This window comes from Peromyscus californicus, unplaced genomic scaffold (assembly GCF_007827085.1).
Source record: "Peromyscus californicus insignis strain IS unplaced genomic scaffold, ASM782708v3 Scaffold_15__1_contigs__length_86483966, whole genome shotgun sequence".
In the NCBI taxonomy this organism is placed as follows: domain Eukaryota; kingdom Metazoa; phylum Chordata; class Mammalia; order Rodentia; family Cricetidae; genus Peromyscus; species Peromyscus californicus.
The window spans coordinates 40,532,022-40,555,116 of NW_026294447.1; the positions used below are offsets into that span (position 1 = coordinate 40,532,022).

A 23,095-nucleotide genomic window follows, 5' to 3' on the forward strand; every position below is an offset into this window, starting at 1 on the left:
TTGGAGGCTGGAAATCAAGGAATGGTAATACAACTGCAAGCAAATGAAGAACACGGGATGAGCCAAAACCTGCATATTTCAGATCTGACAGTTCCTCCAAACACACAGTCAGGTAGAAAGAAGAATCAATATTGGTGTCTAAGTTTCTAACTTATGAAGTATAAAACAAAACACCAGAAGCAACAAAGCCTTGGGAATGAGAAGTCAATGTCAGACTGGAAAAATGAAGATCTTGAGCCAATGAGACACAGAAGCAAAGATAACTAGGTGCATATAAGAGTATAGAGCTCAAGAGAATTGGATAAAGATGCAGATTATGGCTCAGCAATGGAGGCAGCCAAAGTTCTCAAAACAGATGATTATCCAGTGAAAATGACGAAGAGACAATAAACAGTTCAAGATGTGATAGATAAACGCCTCAAAATGAAGCAAGAAAGTGATCTTTCAAAGACAGGAGGTAAAGCCAAGAAGACTTCGGTGATGGAGCCCAAAAACTAAAATACAAGATAGATGTTCTCAATGTCAAGGACTATTGAGAAGAAAGATTAAGGACACTATGTAATTCTAAAAGAAGAATCCTTGACCAAATTACCTGTAGCTCACTCCATCTAGCCAAAATAGGACTGGAAAAAATGAGTGTCACACTATTATGGTGATTGTTTCTACTAGCACAAAGTAGGAAGAAAAGGAGATCATGACTCAAATTTTATTCTACTCATTTCTGCAGTATCAGAATATTTAAATTAAGAATGTACTTAAAGTATTATGTAATAAACATTATTCTATATAATACAACTACTAACTCTAGATATCAGCTGGAAACGACTTAGATACTAAGTCACGAATTTACTGATGGATAGACTACAAGAATGTACCACACAGCAAGATTCTATACTAAAACACAATGTGAATCTACACATCGTACTTTTTTTTCACTTCACAAGTTCTTGCTACTGCCTCAAGCCAAGCATCTGAAAAGCTTCCCTGAGCATCTGACCATTAGTGGCATGATGCAGTGGAAGAGAGGGTTAGATCTAGTTTTGGGGAAAAGGTGGCCTGGGCAGCCAATTCTATCTGCTATCAATTTGGCAGTTTAAACACATACATTTTTGTCCTTGTAAGGGATTTAGATCTTTAAGACTTCTACCAAGAATGTTATATCTTTACCTAAAATTTTCTGTAGAAAGGGCCAATGTCAACACATTGGCATTAGTATGATGTCATAGACTCTGAAGGATCTCACAAATGGAATTAAGATGTTTTAAGTTCTAAAATGATACGGCTCATGCATATGTCTATGTACATACATATATTTGTAATGGAGTTATAGAACACTGGTAATGAGGCACCACATAAAAGCCATGCAAAACCCCCAGTATCAGGCATAGGAAATCTCCCCTCAAGTTGTTGCCTGGAGGAATATGATAGTCTTCCAAAATAACATGAGCTATTACCATCACCTTAGTTGTCCTCTAGACAACTAAGAGCCTACTGCTGAAAATACAGTACACTTTGAACACAGGACTTGGAGGAATCAAGCTGGAACTGACCTGGATGACTCCTCTCTGAGAACAGGTTCTCATTGGATTGGAAGGTGCTTTGCAAGCTGCTAAAGGAAAAGAGTAATTGGTAGTCCTACCCTGCTGAAAAGCTTATGACCCACAATGACTGAACTGGTAAGACAGCCTCAATGGTACAAAAGTGGCACTTTTATCTTGGGAATGGAAAATCAACAGCTGTCTCATTGTACTTAAGACTTGTTCAACTAGAGAAAATCTGTGCCTGGTACTGGAAGCCCAGTCAATTACCCACAGATTGAGAAGTCAGAGACCAGGAGGAAAAACTACCACTACCATTGTTCCAAACCAACATTACTTTTAAATCTATTCTAAATGCTAACCTTTATAACTACAGATGAGTATAGCTCTCATCCCTCATCCAAAAAGCTCTCTATACAATAGACGGAGATTATTACCGAGATCCACCACTGGTCAAATTGAAGAGAATACAGGACTGTGGGGTGTCCAACCTCAACTGATACATCTGCAATATAACCCCTACAGAGGCTAGAATACCAGTTGCCAGATTCCCCTAGCCAAGACAGCACAAATGCACCCAACAAATCTCAACAATAGGGTTGCCTGAACAAGACCAGCATACTGAAAACTCCAATTGAGATGCCAATGTGGACAGCAGAAATTTCGCATGGTCTCATACCTAGATGAAGCACTATAAGTAGCCAATGGCTGCTAAGAAAATAGTTAGTTTCCTCCAGGGATGAGCTCCCACCATGTTGAATCTCAAGTGGTTACCCCTAGACCCAGGTACATACGAGCAACATTAAATGGACTCAGTAGGTTAGATATACATTGATGTGTGTGCCACACACGTGTAATGAAAACAATCAAAAAAGAGTCCATAATGGTGTGGGGCACAGGAGGAGTCTGAGAGGGGCGGGATTTGGGGCGGCGGGGGGGGGGGGGGGGGGGGGGGGGGGGGGGGGGGTGATACAGATATTGAGTGCTCATGAATGTACAAAGATCTCGAAATGAAAGAAACCACATCTTATACATTAGCAACAAAAAAGTCACATTTTAGAAGTAAAAAATCCTATTTCTCTTTTAGAATTAGAAATCTTAGCTGACATTAGTGACCATTCAAAAGTAGCACATTTAATACCTGCACACTACCAATTTGAACTACACAATACAGCACAAGAGAGATGGGCTAAAGTCTGCGCCTATGATTGGCCAGGTAACTACACTCTTTATCCATAGTGTTAGTTGATGTGCATGACACTTTAAAGCTACAGGCTCTAATTTATTTCAACCAGTTGGCACGTAACAAATTACTTCACTCAGTAGCATCATGGACTAACCAATGTGCTTAGAAATTGGGAAAGTGGTACAAAAGGCTAACTCTCATGATCAGATCTCAAAATTAAATTTTCTGGAAACTAAACTATTTAAATTCTTTAATTACTGCCAATGGAAATACAGTAAGCATTAGTTCTCCAAGGATTAGTCTAAAATCTTGCATTATTCAACATTATAGAAAAGTATTAAAAGTCAGACTATTAAATTGATTTATTAGTATGATGGCATAGAACTATACTATCTTTTAGCAGAGAATAAAATGAAATAACTTTGTAAACAGAAGAAATTCATGTGCACAGGATGACATTTAAAAGGGCCAGACCTGAAGGAAGATACATTTAAAAAAAAAAAAAAAAAACCGAATACAGGCTGATACAAGGTATGGGGTTCACGGTGGGCTACAGACTATACCAGAGGCCTGTGAAAAATGACCAACAACAGCAGTGGTTATCAACTTCCTATCAAAAAGAAGATCGCTTACTCTGGGAACAAATCACTGCCAGATAGAGCAGGACTTAATTTGATTGGTTTACATCAGATGGAACAAGAGGAAATAGCTACAGAAACCAGGTAGGAAACATGAATAAATTAAAAGGTGAGAAAATACCATGTATCTTAAAGTATACTATTATCATTCAGGCTGTTGTTTCACTATTTTAGCATTCTGAACCACATTTGGATATTTGAAATACAACAGGCCTTTCTAAAATTAACGGTAAAAAATAACAGTGTAACAAAATTCAAGGAACATTTTCCCTCCCATGGTATAAGCATCAGTTTTAATGTGATCAGGCCCAACATTCTCCTCAGCTCCCAGGGCTTCTTGGCACATGACAATAAGACCCTGTTCCACCAGATCATCTAACAGCCTAAAGAGAAAACAAACTCCACATTGTCATCATGTGTTTTCCTCGTCATGCTCAGTGCTCGCTCATTACCACTGCAACGGCTGTAAACACTTTTGGTTTAAAAAAAAAAAAAAAAGAAAGAAAGAAAATCCTTGAGACCACCACTTGCCAGCCTCCATTTACCCTGTTTTCACTTAGTGATAGAATCGCAAACACAGAAACTCAGCCCGCACTTCCCTTTCCTGGGTCCATTCAGTTCAATCTCATCTTAGTGTCTGACCTCTGTTCACTATAGTTCATATAGTCAGTCCCTGGCATTACTGAACAGTGTTAATAGAGAAGCAACAAATCTGCCTTGTCCTGCTGAAATGTGGTAAAAATAACACGTAACACACACACACAAAAAAAAAAAATCATTCCTGAAACTAGCCATCAAACAGGTTTAAGTTATAAATTAAATTTCATCCTTTCAGAAGCTGTACACTAAAGCAAAAACTTAAACACATATTTACAGAGCACTGAGGGAGGTGAAGAGAATCATTTTGTAAGGGTAGGACCCTAACCTTGAGAGTTAGTGCCTCTGTGAGAAGAAAAAGAGACCAGAACTCTTTCCCATAGGACGTACACAGAAGACGGATGAAGATGAAGACACAGACAGAAGGTGGCCTCCACAAACCAGGAAGATAGCCAAGGTGCTACCTTTATCGTGGACTCTCTCCCCAACTATGAGAAAATAAATGCCAATTGTTTAAACAACCAGCCTGTGGGATTTCACGAGGATGAGCCAAGGAGATGACTATAATGTGACCAATGGCTTTAATCGACTCCTGCAAAGGCTTTATCCTACTGTCGAACAAAATTAAGATTCAGTTATACTTGGAGGCTTCATACAAAGTGAATATGAATATAGACTGTATTAATAATCCAAAATAAAATTAAAATTTATGGAAATTTAATCAACCAATAATCAATTATGAGACATCGTGTTTGTTAGATAAATACCCAGCATCTTCATTAAGTACCTTGAAAAAATGGCTTGGAACCTAGGACTTTAACCACTGCAAATTATAATTAGCTGGCAAGGCTATTAATCATACAGCAGAAACCTTTCTATGAACCACTCACAGGAGCATTTTACAGATTGCATAATAGACTCATTTATTTACCAACATCAACAAGCGGTGCTAAATAAACCAATACAGGGAATTTGGAAATAAGGCAGTTTTTATCTCTGTAGCTCCAGCTCATAATTAGGTGGGAATATTCATAAGCAGCTAGTAAAACTATCACAAGGATCTTTCTATTCTGTGAGAGCCCTCTACTGAGACTTCACATAACACAGCAAAGTCACTAAGTAATGACTCAAAACTCAAAACCAGAGAAAACAGAAAATTCACGTAAAAGATGATAGCTTATGTAGTCAGCAATAACACTAGGACCCATAATTTTGCTGCTTTAACTACTATGCTTCCCTCATCAAAACTCTAAAAATAATTTCAAAGAGAAAAGGCTTACATAAGAACCAGGGAGGGAAAAAGAATGGTAATTTTTTTAGAATATGCTAAGTCACCAAAGTAAACTGAATCAGACCATGTAATTCAAACAAAAGTCAGATTAAAGGAACATTTTACATGTTTATGTGGCACTAGGGATCAAACCTAGGGCCTCACACATGCTAGGCAACTGTTCTATCACTAAGCCAATCTCTGGCCATTTTTACTTTGGTTTTGAGACACAGTCTCACTAAGTCCACCCTTGAATTGACTGTGATCTCCTGCTTCAACCTCCTAAATAGTTGGATTATAGGTCAGACTCAGATTAGGATTATCATTTTTAAGTAATACTTTCTTCACATTTTATTTCTAAATATGAACAAAAAAGAAAAAAATCTCCATAATAACAGTATGTTTAAAGATTTAGTTTCCCCTAAACTGTGCATTTTCCATATATATATACCCTAAAGCATATTTCCAACAAATGAAACAAACATTGAGTATGCTATTTTCATTTTTGCTGAAGGACAGAGTATTAGATAATTATTCATATCCTAAACAAGAACATACAGTACCAAACATTTTTGACACATACTATTTCAGAGGCAATATCCAAAAATGTAAAGTTTTATTTAAAAATGGACTACAGAACTACATAGAAAAACAAAGAACTCAGTAATCAAAGTGCAAAACCCTTCTCAATAACTCAGGAGCTTCGGTTCCCAATAAAACTCAAAGTCATGGAAGCCTCTATTCTCTGATCTGGAACAGGAGCAGTTACACTATAATTTCTCACATCACTTGAGTGGACCACAGTAAACAAGGGACTTCCCAATGCCTAGCATAGGTAATACTCTAAACACAAGAAGTGTGGCTCTGAGAACGACCCCAAAACAGGAGACCACAGGAACTTCAACTCCAGTACTGTTGAAGTGTATTTCCTGTCTATACAATCTTGAAGTATTTCATTAATTCATGGATCTGAATTAATGAAAGAAATACTTGCGCCGGGCGGTGGTGGCGCACGCCTTTAATCCCAGCACTCGGGAGGCAGAGCCAGGTGGATCTCTGTGAGTTCAAGGCCAGCCTGGACTACCAAGTGAGTTCCAGGAAAGGCGCAAAGCTACACAGAGAAACCCTGTCTCGAAAAACCAAAAAAAGAAAAAAGAAAAAAAGAAATACTTGGGGATTAAACTAAATAATGAAGGCTGGGAATGGTGACCCACACTTGTAATCCCAAGACATTTACTGAAATTCCATGTGTTCACTACTCATCCTTCTGTAATTATGAAGCAGAGGAAGTACTTTGAGTGCAAAAATGTAAAAACTCCAGTGGAATGGTTCTTTGGGATAAGAAGTTACTGAGCATTGAGTGAGGCACATTGCAAAAAGTGTGAAAAGTGTAACAGGGAAAACAGACAAAGAATGTCCTCCACCTGGGTTAAAAACTAGAGGAGTGAATGGGAATTCAGTGCAAGGGACAACAGTCAAAAAGAAAGGATGCAACATTCTACACTGAATTCATTTTTTTTAACATGTTAAAGGATTAATTACATTGGACTCTGAAAACATGTAAACCACACAGCGTTCAGGATTCTGCCTTGTGCATGACATCAGTTTTCCTTTACTGACTGTCTGTGATGACTGAATGAAAACAGCCCCCAGAAGCTCACAGTAAGTGGCAGGAGATTAGGCCTTGTTGGAGTAGGTGTGGCCTTGTTGGAGGAAATGCTTCTCTGGGGGCAGGCTTTGAAGTTTCAGATGCTCAAGCCAGGCCCAGTGTGGTACTCTTCCTGCTGCCTGCTGATCTGGATATAGAACTTTCAGCTCCCTCTCCAGCACCATGTCTGACTATATGCCACCATGCCTCCCACTATGATGATAACAGACTAAATCTCTGAACTGTAAGCCAGCCCCAATTAAATGTTTTCCTTTATAAGAGTTGCCGTGGTCATGGTGTCTCTTCACAGGAAAGGAAACCCTAACTAAGGTACTATCCTAAGAAAGGAACTTAGATATGGAATGAACAGTCATCCAAAATAGCATGTGGCCCCATCCTATGGTACCTGCCTGCTAGATTTGAGACTTCATCCCTATTGTCTCATCAACAATGATTTTTTTTTTCATTTCCCATTTCCCTCCATTTAAACCTATATGTCCTTGCTTCTCTTTGAATTCTACTATCCAAACAGATATTTCAAAATACAGATTCCTCTATTAGCTAGCTTGCTAGAGAGGACTCTGCCTGCCATTTATTTAGGGATCAATTCTTTCTAGTACTCTTCCAGTTTGAACTAAAAAAACAAAAAACCATACATCTTAGTCTCCACCACTTTCTGACATGACAACTATTATTTGCCAAAATATTACCCCCATCTTTTTGTGACTGTAAATCTCTGAACAATCTCTTTAGATCAACCATCAGTATGCCTCAACCTCCTACCCTCACTTCAATCCCACCACCTCTAACCCAGCTCTTACATCACTAGAATGTGATACTTCTATAACACAAACATGAGCACGTCACTCCCTTTTTCAAATTCCTTCCTGACTATTCATTAAATGCAGATCTGAATCTGAGCTCCTAAAAATAGCATAAGATGCTTTTCCCCATAAGCCTATTCCCCATCTCAACCTGGAGCCTCCTCTCTGCCATTTTCTGCCTTGCCCTTTCAGATTCTGCTCTGGTCAATCCACTTGGCGTTTGTTTGCATTTCTCACATTCTCTCTGCATACATGTGCTTCCACGTGTCACCTTCAGGATCCATGAGAGACATCACACTGCCATGGCAGCCTCTGCATATACCCATTAAACTCTTCATATAATACTCAAATTCATGTTCATCTACCTTTTCTAAAAAAGCAGGTTCCTCTAGGGCTTATTAACTTTTATGCCACAAAATGTAGCATAGCATCTAGGACATAATATTATTCTCTGTTAAGCAAAGGAAAGCACAATCTCTATGGTCTGCTAGAATTCATAACAAAATCTCATCCTTAATCTATGGGAACTACTTGCCTGGCGTTCCTTAATAGCTATCTCAACTCTCTTCCTTCCTATAACATCTTATTCTGATGCTCCATTGGCTATTTTATCTGAAAATCTGGACCAACTCAGTTGGACTTCATGTTTATGTCATGCCACCACTGCCTACAAAGTGACAGTGACAAACAAAAAACAAAACCCACCCAGCCTGCTGCTTCTTCTACAGCTAACACTAACCAAAGAAATTCATTAAGTAGATTTATGAAAACAATTATCAAATGTCCTCTGAGGTCCTTCCAATACCGCAAGATGTCAGCATGGACTAGCTGAATAGCAGTTCTACTTTCCATATAGTTTTTGTCCCCTGATTTCAGATCTTATCTCCAATACTTATAGAGCTGTCTAGTCATAGTTCATGGACAGTACAGGATTGCAGCCCATCAATAACTCTAGCCATCTTCCTGGCAAATAGATTCAATTCCTCCCTAGTCAGTTGGTCAGCACGGTATTTTTTATCACACCCTTTTACACTGTAGACAGAAGAGTTGTCTCATGCAGTATTAAAGCTGGTCTGATCACAAGTTCAATCCCATTAAATGATAAGAGAAAACTGCTCACCAGCTCCCAAATTAAAGAGCTATGATTAAGAGTCATCTCTGCCTCTCATAATTTAACTGAGCCACAGCAGTGAAAGCTTTCTGTTGAGAAATGATAAAGATTTTAACTTGAAAGAAAATTCTAAGTACATTGCTCTTGTTGTCAGAACTGCAGAGTTAGGGAAAAGAAAAAGAGAAATGTTCAATTAATGCACAACTGAAGTTCCCAGCCAAGGAATTCTGAGATACCAAAACATACATTCTACATTTCCAATGCAAGAGGCAAAAACGTGAATTTGCATCTATTTCTAAGAAAAACGGTTGAAATGTGCAGGATTGATGTTTTTCAAAAAAGAGGAAGAATTGTGTACAGTAAGGTAAAGTCTGTGCTCATTCACAGTATTTTATTTTTTACTCTCCTGCCTAAAGCATGGCTGACCTTCCAATGTACTGTCATGACATCCCACCAGCAGCCCCCTCAGCAACCTCAGCAGTGGCCACTCTCTTTTTTTTTTTTTTTTTTTTTTTGGTTTTTCGAGACAGGGTTTCTCTGTGTAGCTTTGCGCCTTTCCTGGATCTCGCGCTGTAGACCAGACTGGCCTCGAACTCACAGAGATCCGCCTGGCTCTGCCTCCCGAGTGCTGGGATTAAAGGCGTGCGCCACCACCGCCCGGCATTGTGGCCACTCTCTTAACTAATACTTTCAGCTTCCCGCCACTCTTTGACCCATAATTAGTCAATCAACTTCCACATGATTTTTTTATTTTATATGTATAGATGTCTTACCTATATGTATCGGTGTTTTGTCTGTGTCCCACTCATGTTCCTGGTGCATCCAGAGGCCAGAAAAGGAATTTAGACCCCCTCCAATTGGAGTTACAGACTGTTGTGAGCTGCCATGTGGCTACTGGTAACCAAACTCAGGTACTTTGGAAGAACAGTCCATGCTCTTAACTGCTGATCCATCTCTCCAACACTTACATAATTTTTATAAGACCAAATTCAAGTGTTGTCTGTCCTTCCAGTAGCTTATTATGACACTCTTGCAACATTCTAGCCCACCATCTTGCCAGCACAAACATTTTCCTATGCTCTTTTGTCAATGTCTTCAAATAGCTACTATAACTTAACAAACTTCAAAGATGTTTTGGAATCTGTCCACACCTCAAAATTAGACCAGAGACTACATGAGAGCCATGGCGACTGACACAAAGCATTATAGAAGACATGAATGTTGGCTGAATAAGCAAATACTCTGAAAGACAATGCATACAGTGGTACGACACTGTGAGTCAGATGGTAGGTAATATTCTTTACATGGTAGTGAATAAGTTACTTTCCTCCTGTGAGACTTCACTTTTCTCACATTTTTAAATAAGCATAATAGGAATGTGGAGTGTAGTCTAGTGGTACACACAATGCATAAGGTCTTGGATTCAAGAACAATCAATCAGTCAATCAACAAACAAACTTAAAAGTCTCTTCATACAGGAAACTAGAAAACAGAAAGTGTAATTAGCCGGTTTATACTACAGGTGCTTTTATGATGAAGCTTAAATAAAGTAAAAAGACTTATATATGTGTACCTTAAAGTTGAAAAATTATTCTATAAAAAACTGCAAGTGCATAGGAGTAATAATATCCCATATATTTTAGGCAGTGATTTTGCAAATTGATCTATCATACAAAAGTAGTTGTTATATATCCCATAGTGAAAAGTGATGGAAAGAATATAAGAGGAATTGGAGGGGGGAGTTATTAAAACACATCATGTGCATGTATGAAATTTTCATACAGTAAAAAGGCATACCATAATGTAGAATTTTTAAATAAAAATAGAAAATCATTAATTTTTAACTTCTGTTAATACACAACTATTTTTTTCAGTGATGACAGTGAGAAGTTAACTTAGGATATAAAGTAGGCCCTTCTCATCTTGTAAACAGCAACCTAGGGAGTGAAGGGAGGTGCTTGAGACAAGCAAAGTCAGCAGGCTGTAAGCTCACACAAAAGAATCAGGGTGCATTCAATAAATGTGTAAAATAAACATGAGTTCTGGCTAGTCTGACATTTAGACACTTCCACAGAGACTCTCGCCTAAATAAAAACCAGAAGAATTTGTCTCTGTTACAATCTGGGTCTTAATTTAAAATTTTTATCACCCTTTATTTTCTTATTTTTGCCTACACAATACATTTAAGATAAATACTAAATGAGAGAAAAGAAACTTAGATGCTTCTAACATGTAATACAGTAACGCTTCTCTGGCAACCAAGTGTTACATCTTTATATACTCAGTTATACAACAAAATATATGGTAAAGCTAGGCGTGCTAATGCACAGCTATAATAGCAGCACTTAGGAGGCAGAAGTGAGTATATCTCTGTGGGTTCGAGGCTGGCCTGCTCTATACACCTGATTCTATGATGGCAGTGCTACACAGTGAGACGCTGCCTCAAAAGAAAAAACAAACAAACAAAAAGATGATACATAGATAGATAGATAGATAGATAGATAGATAGATAGATAGACAGACAGACAGACAGACAGACAGACAGACAGATAGATAGATAGATAGATAGATAGATAGATAGATAGATAGATAGATAGACAGGAGATATATATGGCCATACCAAATATAGTTTATTAAAGATCATAAATTTTAGGATTCCATGATGAAATACCTTGCTTTCAGCTAACCAGCGATGTGGGTCATATTGTATTTCAGGCCCAGAGGTAAACACCTACAAAAAGAGGAAAGAATGTTAGAAATAGGTTTTTCTCTGGCATAAAAGTACATAAATAAAATTACTGACCACAACATCCAAATAAATAGTCCTTAAATGTAAGGCTTTGAAAAGAGGAAGATTGTATCAAGTATGCAATCAATTTCAAAGCACAGTTATTAAGTGCCTATTATGCATTTATTTACTGGATGACAACAGCCAGCCAGTCAGACAGAGACACATAAGATGAGCTGGCTGTCAAGTGCTCCCCTCACCAGCCTCTGGAGTTGAGCCCATGAGGTCTCACCTGGCGAGCAACCTTGATTAAAGCCTGTTTGCTTTGCCTCTGACTTCCTCTCAGTGCTGTTCCAGTAACGGACTCCACAGAGGTTTAAATGTGCCTACAGAGAAACTTGATTCTGTCTCGTTTATCCATCTTTATACCTTGGGGTCCATTTTGTTTTATCAAAGACTGTAAAGAGCAGCTCATCAAAATAAATTTATGCAAACATTGCTTTATATTTCAAAACAGACAGAAAATTTTGTATTAAACTGTTGCCTTTATTAGCTGCTCTGATTTCCTTTATACCAACTCATTTACAAAATCGCTCAACATCTGCTTTTGCCTTATTACTGAACTAAATCTACACTCACAAGCTGCTGATGTCTTTATAATTGTAAACACAAATTACATTATTCCCAGTTCTTCAAACTCAGTGCTACATAGGATATTTTTGCAGAACTTCTCGATATGTTTTATCTAAAAATATCCTTTCTTTTCTAAAGAGATGTCTATTTCTGCTCTCAAATGCTTACATATCTCCAGGTGTATGTACACAGTTCTCTGTCAGAATAGCAGTAGTTAATTCACTTAAATACATACTTAATACATATTAAGTATCTACCACATTCCATACACAAAAGTATAGTGGCAGTACACCCAATCACTTCTTTCTCTAAGTCTAACCCAGCTCTTCTGCTGGTTTGTTTGGTTTCACTTTGTCTCGTGTTTTGAAATGGGGTGTTGCTATGTAGCCCTGGCTTCTCTGGAACTGTGGATACCTATCTAGAGGAGGCTGGCCTCTCTTCTGCAGCTCCCATGCTAGATTAAACGCCTGAACCACCACACCCAGCTCTAACCTAAGGTTTAGGTGCTCCACCTTTTCAATCAGGCTTTCCCTAATTGCCCAAATTCTCTATTTCTTCTTCCTCTTTCAACAACAAGCTATGCTGCTAAACATCTGTGAGCACCCATTTGTCACCAATTATACTTTCCTTTTCATTAACCAACTCCATTAAATCTTTACTGCCTCAATCAAATCTTCCCTTTGGGTAATAATATTTATTTTGATACAATACAAGCAATGTCATGATTTGCTCCACAGATTTGCAAATGATTTCATGTTTTAAAGAACATCTTTCACCAGTTATAAGTGGCAGAACTACAGGTTATCAGGGTCATGGGACAAAGACACTAACATAAGGTCAAAGTATAAATCAAATACACGAGTGTTTCTATACGGCGGGGAACACAAAGCCCACTCAATAGACAACGATGACTGCCCATCAAGATGTCATCATAGTAAACCTCAAGGAACTGTGACAAGAACGCTGTAACAGGCCTGTGCTGTGGAAAAAAAAAAAAAAGACGAAAAGAGAACATGTACATACATCTAAACACAACAAAACACAGAATTACTTTCAGAGTGTATTAAAAGGACAGTTTGTTCCTATAGAGCAGTGATTCTCAACCTTCCTCATGCTATGAACCTTTAATACAGTTCCTCATGTCGTGGTGACCCTCAACCATAAAATTATTTTTGTTGTTACTTCATGACTGTAATTTCACTGTTGTTATGAATTGTAATGTAAATATCTGTGTTTTCAGATGGTCTTAGGTGATCCCTATGAAAGGATTGTTTGACCTCCAAAGGGGCTGTGACCCACAGGTTGAGAACCACTGCTATAAAGCTACAAAGTATTTAAGAATGTTCCTGTCCATGATATTCATGTATATTTTCCAACAGTTACATGTAACAAGGTTTAGTATGCATCTTATAACATGATTTACATGTTTTGATTTTAATGCTCATATATGACTGAAAACTACCCAAATGAAATAGTTAAACATGGAATAAATGCTACATTGCTAATATATGTTCCTTTGCATGAAATTAGGGTTTACAAGTCACATGCTCAGAGAAGCCTTAACATTTAAGAAAACAGCATTAGACAGGAAAAAGATAGGCAGCATATAAAGACCCTATGGCATCCCCAGACTCAGCTCTCCACTTGAAACCCAACTACTGCTGGTCTTAGTCTCACAGCTTTGTCACACTGTCTCAAAAGAATGAATAGGGAACTGTAAATTACAAAGTATCTACCAACTCTACTCATTCTACCAATTGAAATATTTGTAATATAGTTGAAGCCTTAGAAACCTTTTCCTGAAACAGCAGAATCATATCTTTATTTTCTTTCAAACATCACTTAGAGAAAAAGGAAGATAGGAGGAAAAAAAATCAGGAAAGTGGGAAGAGATCTCAGGAGAGCTCTGAGGAAGAAAGAATGACCCAGCTTCAACATAAAGCCACCTAAGTGCAATACCACCTTTCAGTGTGGCCATGTCATAAAATGAAATAAACAGCTGAACATGAGGCTGCAGCCTAATGTGTTAGGAGTATGTCATGTGAATACAGCAATGCCAGAGTCCACATTTGAAAACCGTCTACCTTCAAGGAATTCAAACACCCATGGGACACTTTTTATATGTCATCTCCTGACAACCATTAATTGAGAAACAATGAACCTGTCTAAATACGGGAAAGAGTACACCAATTAGAGCTCGAACAACAGGGAATGTGCAACTGCAAAGCATTTACTTGATTGGGCCCCAGTCAGTCCACAGAGGTTCAATTCCTACTTCAGATTTCATCACACTGATATGTAGGAGCAAGAACCCAGCCCCTCCAGGTATGGTTCTCTTTTCTACACTAGATTTCCTGGAGCATTGGAGACATGGGTTGATTTTAAGGGTTATGGGAGACCCAGCACACACCATACTTACCATTAAACCTCTCAAGAAGAATTCAACAGCATTGCTAACAAGCTACCATGGTGGAAAATTCAGAATCCAAGCTTCTTGATTCAAAGGACGTTCCCTTGATCAATACTCCTGCCTCTTCGTTAAGGGGCTATCTTTCTCTCAGTGAGACATGGGTAACTCAGGAGAACAACCTCACACTTTCACCAGGACTGTGTAGTAATAGTTTCTAACTCCTACGCAATGCAAGAAGTTATTTTGTTTCATAAAACATTCTGAAATAAAAATGTGACTCCCATATAATCACATGTTCCAATCCCATTATAATTATATATTAGAAAACTAACTGAAATTTTAAGGTACAATGAGAACTCATAATTACTTTCAATTTCTCCACGGAGTCTTTGGAGAAAGTTTGACAAGCTGCATCAATTTCCCTTCCTATTACACCAAGAATGGATTCCTGCTCTGTCTCCAAACAAAGAAGTTGATCCTTGAGCTGCAGCCTGGCCTCCTCCATTCTCCTTAAGTGCTCTTCTTCATTACTTATATGTTTCTCCTGTAACATGAGAAATAAAACAGAACCTTGGTAAGCAGACCCAAGACACAGTTACCTATGGACCAAACTTAAGAACAAGATTAAAACACAGATATGAGTGGCCATCTCTTCACTTGGCAAAATAGGTATCTCATGAGAACTAAGGTATAAACAACTGGCAAAAATACTATAAAAATTCTGGGAACAAAAGAAACAATGTTGAAAATGTCCTCTGCCATTTGACAACAGTGTTGTTAGTGGGTCAGAAGAAAAGCTAAAACCACAAATTGATCATGGGTGAACCCTAAACATTCATAAAATACCAGAAATATAAATGACCAAACACGGTGCTTGCTTTCAATGTGTTATCACCTAAATTCCATCACAAAATATTCCTACAAAGTTCTCATTTTTGAATGCCATCATGCTATACACACGCTTTTGAGACATGAAAATTCAATAAAAACCAAGATGGAAACACATTCCAAGTAAACAAATACATTGAATGAAAATGTTTTTCAGGAGGTCTTGAAGAGATTACAAGTGCTTCAGGGTCGCCTCTAGGAAGAACAATTTGCAATCATTAGTACTTATTATACAATTCTCAATAGTTACGATTAAACAATTTCATTAAAACCAAGCATCCTTGACAAGAAAATTCAAAATCTCCAATGCCCCCAAGTCCATAGCTTTAGGTACATTGATACAACACTCAGAATGCTTCACTTTGGGTTGTGAATTAGGAATGTTAAACTGGTAAAGTCAATACAAACAGTCTAAACCCTCAAAAGCTCGACAATGCGTGCTTTTTGAACACGTGCTGGAGAAATTCAAAGCCATGTAACACAGAGCATGCAAGATAATGAAATTACTTGAACTGTATAAATAACAAACCACAGTCATAGTGCTAGTTTAATATGTGTTCAGTCATTACACACTAGCCTAGTAATCTTTAACAACTAATTAGACACAAGAAAACAAGCAACAGCATGTGGGCATCAAACCCACTCTGAATTTCAGAGAAAAAAGAAAAAGAACACAGTTGTTAAAAATTAATCACTGGGGCTGGAAAGATGGATCAGCAGTTAAGAACACTGGTTGCTCTTCCAGTGGACCTCAGTTCAATTCTCAGCACCTACATGGCAGCTCACAACTGTCTGTATCTGGTACCAAGGAATCGGATGCCCTCTTCTAGCCTCTGTGGCACAGGCACACAAGTGGTGCACAGACAGACTTCCAGGTGCAACACTCCATATAAAATACAAATAAATCTTTTTTCCCTTTTATAGGAAATAGATTCTTTTCTTGTAGAATATGTCCTGATTATGGTTTCCCCTCCCTCAACTCCTCCCATTCCTGCCCACATCCACTCCCTTTCTGTCTCTCATTAGAAAAGAACGGGCTTCGAAGTAATAACAACCAAACATGACAAAATGAAATACAGTAAGATGGATTTAGACACGGCAATTCAACAGGAGAAAAGGAGTCCTAGGAGCAGGCTCAAGATTCAGAGACCCACTCACTCTCATACTCAGAAGTACCCCCCAGAAAAAATACTAAGCTAAAAGCTGTAATATACATGCAGAGGACATGGTGGAAACCAATGTAGGCCCTGTGCTTGCCACTTCAGTCTCTGTGAACTCATCTGTGCCTTGCTTAGTTGATTCAGAGGGAATAATTCTTTAATCGTGAAAGGAAGAGTAATGTCTTAATAAAAAAACACAAATATTTCATTTCAGTTCAGCTTATATTACAAAATAAATGAAAGCTCCTCTGCCAACAAGTGCAGAGCCTTTGACAACTTCTCTTCTGCCCTTACATGCAGCCTTACCTTCTTTTCTACTGTCTCCTACTCTGACTCAGTTTCTCAAACATGCCTCCTTACGTCTACCCTGAACTCATGGATTTTTACAACTCTGCCTGAAGTTGTTCTACCTCAAAATAGGGCTGTTGCTGAGAAACCATTTGTCTTGATGAGTTCAACTTAATCCATACCTAGATCTGGCCCTCAGCTTTACGAACATGGAACTGGAATTTTGTTTCTTCTAAAGACTGAGTGGAATCATCTCTCAGCAGGAGAACAACACATAAAGAAATTAATGTACAGAACAGGACGCCATTCAGTTAACTCTATCTATTTGCAACAAGAACTATAACTACCATATGGATCAAAATCACGTCAGTATAACCAATATCAGTACCCCTACAGACTGCAGTGGAGCAAATGTTATCTAATAAGCAGAAGACAGAGTTTGCTTTTTGAAGTGATATTTAAATGTCTACTTACAGCAGTATGGCATGGCTAACTACACATCATGGTCTTAGAAACCAAGATGCCAGGTGTGTCTCAGTCTTCTAAGCAGTGTTAAGATGAAGGCGGCCAAGGTATGCTGCCTTTTTTCCTCTGTCCAAACTCTCTCCTGATCGACACATTTCTATATATCAACTGCTACGTATACCAGATCTCTCTCTCTCTCTCTCTCTCTCTCTCTCTCTCTCTCTCTCTCTCTCTCTCTCTCTCTCTCTCATACAGGAGTCTGTCTGAGAAATTAATACTCTGGCTTTGAAAAATGTTTGATAATTTTGATTTATTTATTAGGAAATAACCTTTATTGCAAAGTCCCTAGGTAAGATAGTTGCCTTCCAATTATTCCTATGTACTTATCGCTATATTATATCTTATTATTCCTTCCTACCTATTACTGTACCACATCGTATTCTTTAAAATTTATTCTTCAAGATCCACTACCACTCCTTGGTCATCAAAAGCATGTTATTTATATCAATTTTTAGTTTACCAAATCTTAGTGTAATTATCTGTCTGTGCATCTTTAACCCACAAATATTGCTTGTGTTTATCCCTAAATTCACACACTTTGCTGAATTAATGATTTTGATATTTTTTGTGAAGACTCAACTTCAACATTGTAAAGACAATCTTATGAATTCCCATGCAGGTCTATACTTTCTGAGGCATTAAGTGGCTATGGTGGTCTCGCTGATGCAATGTTAAAAAGGTGCTCTATCAGAAAGTACTGATGCATAGGAGACTGTCTAGCTTCTAAACCTCAGGAATTCACAATGACTTTCTAAAGGAATTCTTTTCTGCCACACACAGCCATCTCTTATATAATATCTTTATGTCCCAGAACACTCACTCTCTCCATGGTTTGAAGACTGTAAGGAGACACGACTGTAATAAAAATATAACAGCTTCAAAAATAAGGAACAAAACCAAAATGCTACCTCGTAACAGGCACTGTGACACAGACTGTAACCTCAAGGAATTGAAGGCTGAGGCAGGAGGATTGAAAGTTGAAGCCCTGCTTTGTCTTCATAGCAGTCCAAAGCCAGCATAGACAAATTAGAGAGACTTTGTCTCAAAATATAAAAACAAGAAATATTTTCAAAGAACAATAACAAGCTGGGCATGGTAGTACACATCTTTAATTCTAGCACTCCACAGGCAGAAGCAGGCAGATTTCTATGAGTTTGAAGCCAGCCTGGTCTATAGAGTGAGTTACAGTACAACCTGGGCTACACAGTGAGACCCAGACTTCAAAAGGAGAGGGAGAGAGGAAGAGAGGGAGAGAAAGAAGAGAAAAGAAAAAAGGAAGGAGAAAGAGAATAAAGCGACAACAGAGATGCTATAGTTCAGTGGTAGATAACATGCCTACCATAAGCGAGGCCCGGGGTTCACCTCAGTACCACAGAATGCCATCTATTTGTGAAAGTTCTGGAGATACCATCAATGTCTTAACAGTTTTAAAAATGACATTTTGTTTCCAAGATATTTATTACCTGAAATGAACCATTTTCTCACACTTTAACAAAAATACATTTTAAATGCTTATAGCCTAAGTAAAGCATTGATTTCCAAATAAACTTTCAAAAGTAATCATTTTCTTTAACTGAAAACTAACTTCAATGAGCAAATATGAAATCTTTCCGTCCTAAGACCATCTATACCACATTGCTGGGGGAGGAGAGACACAAGTAGAAAACACAGGGAACATACACTACTAAAGAGTGAAACGAAAGCCAGTGAGATTTAATTAAAATTCACTGGCAGCATGGCTGCACACTAGAGCGACACACATCAGTCAGGAAGCTGGGATGAGGAATATTCCGTAACAGGAAAACAGCTGACTCTGGCTTTAAATTCCAGACAGTAATATTACACAGCAAATTATGAAACCTTCCTGAACAAAAATTGGGCCTCTCTACAAGTTGTTTACCTGACTCTGGAAAGAAGACTCCCATTCCCCATGCCAACGGCAGCATGAAAGCTAAGGCACACTGAATGTCACCCATGGAGAAAAGGCACCCACTCTAAGTTTTGTTAGAAATGTAGAAACAAAGGTACCAAACGGCAACCCCAACTGTCTTGCAAATTAGGCAAAAGTAAACTATTATTTCTCGAAATTTGTTCTAGTGCTTGTCACATCATAACCATTTTGTTCAAACCTAAGTAAACACAGATGTTCCATGATAGTAAATTCTGCAAACTCAAAGTAGTGCCATATACATGTATGTTGATATAAAAACTGAGCGGAACAAAACAAAAGGCCCGTGAGGCGGCTCCCTGAATAGAAGGGTTTGCTGAGTTAACTTAAGGACTTAAGTCAAACCCTCAAAACTAGGGTAAACGTAAAAGAAGAGAGTGGACTCTATGGAGTTATCCCCTGACCTACACATACACACAATGGCACATGAACTACGTGCATATACATCATTTATACACACAGAGACACCCAATAATAATAAATGAAATAAAAAAAAAGCGATAGCCACTCTAAACTAGAAATCAGATAGCAATTCATAAATTCATACTTGCCATCTTGAGAGCAATAGTACTGAGAAACAAACAGAAAGAGCAGAAGCTCAGGAATGCTGAGAATTCTTCACTCATGCTAAACTGCAGTACCATGTACCTTCCTGCCCACATGGACTTTATAGTAACAACATAAAACCTCAGGCTTCGCCGGGCGGTGGTGGCGCACGCCTTTAATCCCAGCACTCGGGAGGCAGAGCCAGGCGGATCTCTGTGAGTTCGAGGCCAGCCTGGGCTACCAAGCGAGTCCCAGGAAAAGGCGCAAAGCTACACAGAGAAACCCTGTCTCGAAAAAACCAAAAAAAAAAAAAAAAAAAAAACCTCAGGCTTCAATCAGGAACATGGTCCATTTCCATGATACCTCAAACAGCCTCACATTATACCACCTGCAATGATAACGCAGCTTATGTTGGGCCCCTCACCAATCTGAGCACCTCTGAGCCAAAAATGTTATTCCTCTTTGTTGCCTCATGGAGTATCTCAAATACCAACTAATTAATAAATTTTTTCCTATTCCTTTATGAGTATTTCCTTAATGTAGCCTCTTACATGTCAAGGATAACAGATCCCAATCATACAACAGTGTGGGCTAGGCGTAAGGAAACAAATTTTTTAAAGTCAAGCAATTCTGTGTTTCAATAAGTTTCTTGAGGGGTATTTAATTAATTTTGAACTCACTGAGGCCATGTGTACACAAATGGGCAGGTTCTTTATGAATATTTAAACAAGTAAATGAAAGAACTGCAACTCTACTAGAAGATTGATGTTCTAAAACAAAAATGCTACTCTGCAGGTTACATGCACACTGTTCCTTCTCTTTTATAGACATACTTTGCATCATTTCCTCCGAAGGATGCAGGAAGAGTTAGCCTGAGACTCTGAATAAGACAGCAGAGCTAACAGGACAGACGGGGCATTAGAACATGGGCTCTGACCTCATATATTTTAAAATCCAGGTGGGAATGGCTTCCAATCCACAGTGTTGGCTGCAGCAGGCTTCAAGGGTTATGCATAAGACAAACAAAAAAGCAAAAATTTAAATTTAAACTTTCAACCCCCATTTAAGGAAAATTATTCTTGGCTCAGGCCTTTTAGCACCTTCTTCTATGATAGGATTGAGTAATACAAAGATCATTACCAGCATAATCAAAAGATGGTGGGGAATGCATTGGCTATATTCCTAGAAATTAATATTCACAGTTAGAGAAAATAATACTTTCTAGGGGGCATTCTGCATTCACTATTAGGATCATTCTGTGATTATTACGTATTTCTCTTAAGCTAAATGCCTAGAAACAGAAATAACATTTGATATTTAAAAGTCAGCTACTTCTGATGTGTTTCTACTTATGAAACAAAATATGAACAAGAACACAAACAAATGGGGTTTTTAATTACACATTTGGGATGAGTATTGCTTAATTTTCAGAGAAAAATGACATGGTATCTCAAAGAACATATCGGTATGTTTAGACATGGCTCTAGAAACCATCGGGGTTTCTTCCTCCCCTTTCTCCCTCAAAGCGGTACTCTCATGAAAGAGAATGGAAGGAAGTGTGAAAGCAAATCACCAAATCATAGAGCTAACATCTACAGCAAAAAAAAAAAAAAATACCTCCTATTGGTTTTTATCTAAAACCTACAGAACACTGCTCGGTCATCACCAAATGAGAAAATGAATTGAGTCAATAAGCACTTTAAACAGCAATAAAAGAAAAAGTCAATGAAAACAAACACGGGCAGTCATTTTATGTTCCCTTTTAAGGTCAACAAGGGCCAGCAAGGTCTAATTAACTTCAAAGCAATCACCGCAACAGGTGTGATATGAAATTGTCATATGGCCTTGGATTTCACACCATAGCCAATCATACTCAGCATTACTTAGCCTGATATTTATCATGGGAATCATATGCAATTGTGGAAGTAAAGAAACGCAGACAAACTGAACAGGATTGTCATGGAAAGTGCACAACATGTTTGCTTTCTCTGCATGCCTGTAACCATCAACCAGGAGTTGAATTAAGAAGTGGCAGACCTCTCCACCAAATCAAGAGCTAATACAACTGGCAAACTTGGACTTTACTATTTCAATGCATTTAAAATCAGTCTCTGTGGGGCTGAAGAGGTGGATGGATGGGTAAAATGCTTGCTGTCCAAGGACAAGGACCTAAGCTCAGCCAGCCAGCACACATTTATAAAACCTAGGTGCAGCAGCATACACCCCAGCAAGAAAAGATGGAGAAAAGAAGATTCCTGGGCCAGGCATGGTGGCACATACCTTCAATCCCAGCACTTGAAAGCCAGGGGCAGATGGATTTCTGGGAGTTCTAGTCTAGCCAGCATGGCCTACACAGTGAGTTCCAGAACTACAGAAGTGACCCAGTCTCAAAAACACAAGAAACACAAGACTCTTAGGGCTTGCTGACCAGCCAGTCTAGCTGAATCAAGGGGCTCTATGTCAGTCAAGAGAAGACCCCATCCACAAAAAGGGGGGTGAGGGTGGGGGAGAGCAATTGAAGAGGATACCCAGTATCTGGGCTACACAGATACATGCACCTACTCAAATGTGTACGCACGCGCGCGCGCACGCACGCACACACACACACACACACACACACACACACACACACACACACACATATCTCTGAGGAATCTGTTGGTACAGAAGGTACTTTCAATGAAGCAGAGTCTGGGAACAACTCCAGCACACCTATGTTCTAGATCAGACATGAAGTGTGTGCTTCTATGCACTCTGATTTCTTGCCCAATTCTCAGCCATGGCTGCAAGAATAAATGCATCCTTGGCCTTCAGAGTATATTCTCACTTCATTTTTGCATCCTGATTTTTTTCTCAATAACTGGCATATTTTGTCATCCATGTGTTGGGTCAGTTAATTCTCTGCCAAAGCCAAAGGCTACTTTGAGCTTAATAATAAATAATCCAATTAAAAGCAAAATATGCAAATAACAAACAAATAACAAATTATTCAATTAGTGACCAGGAGAAAATACTTTATTTCTCTTTTAATTTTTCATTGTCATTTTAACTTGTTGTTTTGAAAAAGTTGGGAATCAACAAAACTCCTTAAAACATTTACTATTTAGAACAGTAGTTCTCAGTCCCTAATGCTGCTACCCTTTAATACAGTTCCTCA

At 38.4% G+C, this 23,095-nt stretch overlaps 1 protein-coding gene across 10 annotated transcripts in view; it reads right to left on the reverse strand.

The window, feature by feature from the left end:
- Cep128 (centrosomal protein 128) overlaps positions 1-23,095 on the reverse strand; it is a 366,411-nt gene that overhangs the window by 194,257 nt on the left and 149,059 nt on the right. For 8 of the 10 annotated variants that reach the window (XM_052738688.1, XM_052738684.1, XM_052738685.1 and 5 more), the window contains 2 exons: positions 14,951-15,127; positions 11,484-11,543 (listed from right to left, as the gene is read on the reverse strand). In XM_052738688.1, coding sequence (XP_052594648.1) covers positions 11,484-11,543; positions 14,951-15,127 — 237 coding nt within the window. Of the gene's footprint in view, positions 1-11,483; positions 11,544-11,832; positions 13,153-14,950; positions 15,128-23,095 lie in introns of all 10 variants that reach the window. The other 2 variants (XR_008218335.1, XM_052738687.1) reach the window with 2 other exon arrangements.